The sequence below is a fragment of the Priapulus caudatus genome, unplaced genomic scaffold (genome assembly GCF_000485595.1).
Source record: "Priapulus caudatus unplaced genomic scaffold, Priapulus_caudatus-5.0.1 Scaffold4908, whole genome shotgun sequence".
Classification (NCBI taxonomy): domain Eukaryota; kingdom Metazoa; phylum Priapulida; class Priapulimorpha; order Priapulimorphida; family Priapulidae; genus Priapulus; species Priapulus caudatus.
The window spans coordinates 4,458-6,432 of record NW_014581969.1 but is presented as its reverse complement, the minus strand read 5'-3'; the positions used below and the strand labels follow the sequence as shown (position 1 = coordinate 6,432).

At 58.7% G+C, this 1,975-nt stretch overlaps 1 protein-coding gene across 1 annotated transcript; it reads left to right on the top strand.

Moving 5' to 3' along the window:
* Positions 1–629: 629 nt before the first annotated feature.
* On the top strand, positions 630–1,668 carry LOC106819879 (T-box transcription factor TBX3-like; the record flags this gene model as incomplete). The annotated part of the gene is made up of 1 exon (XM_014824455.1): positions 630–1,668. A coding segment is annotated over exon 1 (446 nt), but the record flags the coding sequence as incomplete, so codon positions are not given.
* Between the last annotated feature and the right edge of the window lie 307 nt (positions 1,669–1,975).

Sequence of the window (1,975 nt, the reverse complement as noted above, 5' to 3'; positions counted from 1 at the left end):
GAAGAGACGAGAGAGAGAGATTGAGATGGTAGAGATGAGTAGAGATATACGTCTATTCCTCTCGGCGGCCCTACAGATCAGAAGCTCTTTTCACGATATCTATTCCTTTCAGTTTTCGAAGTGCCCAATCTTCAAAATCCCCGTTACCACGCCCGTGGGAGAGCGCTTCACTCTGTCACACACAACACACACCACATAACCAATACATCACAACACAAACATACTACTGCGCCGCAGCTCTTACTGCACGCACAAGCATCGCACGCAACACGCCGGCCGGCACACCACCACACACCTTCACAGGCACGCGACCCACAACACGAACACACACACAACACACCAAACACGCACGCTACAACACATCGGTGAGCATGGCAGTGCGCTGCGTGGATCCGCTCCCGCTGCCTCTCCTCTCTCTATTGTACCCCGCCGCCGCCGCCGCCGCTGCTGCTTGCTTGCGCGGCTGCTGCTGGCAGGCGTGTGGCCGCCATCAGTAGCGGCAGCGGGCGTACACGCCTATAGCGGCGCAGCGCGCAGCGCGGGTGCCGATTGGTCGCTCTTCACTGTGGATTGGTCACACGTATGCCGTCTTGCAGCGACGCAGTGCCCGCGCACACAGCGTGCTGAAACTCTCTCGCTCGCTACTATACGCGGTGGCGGCTGCTTGGTCTGTAAGCGTGCCCGCGTGCTCCGTCAGTGTGTGCGACGTGTGTCATCACATCAACCCGCGTTAACCTCTCTCTCTCTCTCGCGCGCTACGTATACGTTAGTGTTGTTGCATCGAGCGACGGACGGAGAGAAAGCGCGCGCGAGAGGCGACAGCATCATAGAGAAGGAGAGAGAAGAAGAAGAGGAGAAGGAGGAGGAGGAGGAGGAGGAGGAGGACGAGAAGAGGTGGCAGTGCGGCATCTCAACTTGTTGTGTGTTTGTGCGTGTTCGTGTGCGCGACGTTTAGGTGACACGGCGGTGACACTTACGGCAGGCGCGCGCCCCGACGATGTGTCGCCCGGAGAATGATCATCGCCCGCAGTGACAGTGTGCTGTTAGATGAAACATCGTCATCGTCGTCAGCGTCATCGTCATCGTCGTCACCATCGCCGACAGCGAGACGAGCGGAGCGGCGAGCTCCGACGAGCAACAGCAGCAGCAGCAACAGCAGCAACAGTCGTCGCCGCCCGTGCCATCAACGCTGGATAGGTACACGACATCATCGTCATCTTCCATGAAACTCCAGGAGTCTGACATTACCCAGCCGGTGCAGCCGCTTACAGCAGCCGCAGCTTCCCCACACCACCACCCAGCGATGGCCTACCCGCCGTTTCTCCTCCACAGGCCGTCGGATTTCAGCATGAACAGCATTCTCACGGCCCAGTCGCAGTACTTCCCCGGTCTACAGGGCCTCGCCCTGCACCCACACGCGCTCTCGGCCCCCTTCACGCCCAAGTCGCTCGGTCAGACGCCCGGGCTTCTTTCCTCGGGGCATCTGTCGGCCGAGGAACTGATGGCGGCACAGCAGTCGATGGCGGCGTCGATGCAACGGCCGCTACGTACAATAGATCCGGAAGACTCTCAGTACGTCGACAATCCGAAGGTGGATCTTGAGTCGAAGGAGCTGTGGGAGAAGTTCCACAAGCTAGGCACAGAGATGGTCATCACGAAATCCGGCCGGTAAGTGTCTATAGAGTGAGAACGAATTATACACCCAAAACAAAAAATTGTCCACCCGCCCAACCAACGCCCCACTCTGACACCCGCCCGCGCCGTATTTTCGCAGAGGTGTAAAGGTGTGATACAGGAGGAGGGGGAGAATCGAAGATTCTGTTCCGTGAATAGCGAGCGTCGGCGACGTTGTCGGGAACGTCGGCTCGGCCGTCGTAGCGTTCGGTTATAACAGCACTTGCCGACGTTGATGTAAATCGCGAATGGCAGGAATTGTGCACGCACACGCACGCACGCACGCACGCACGCACGCACG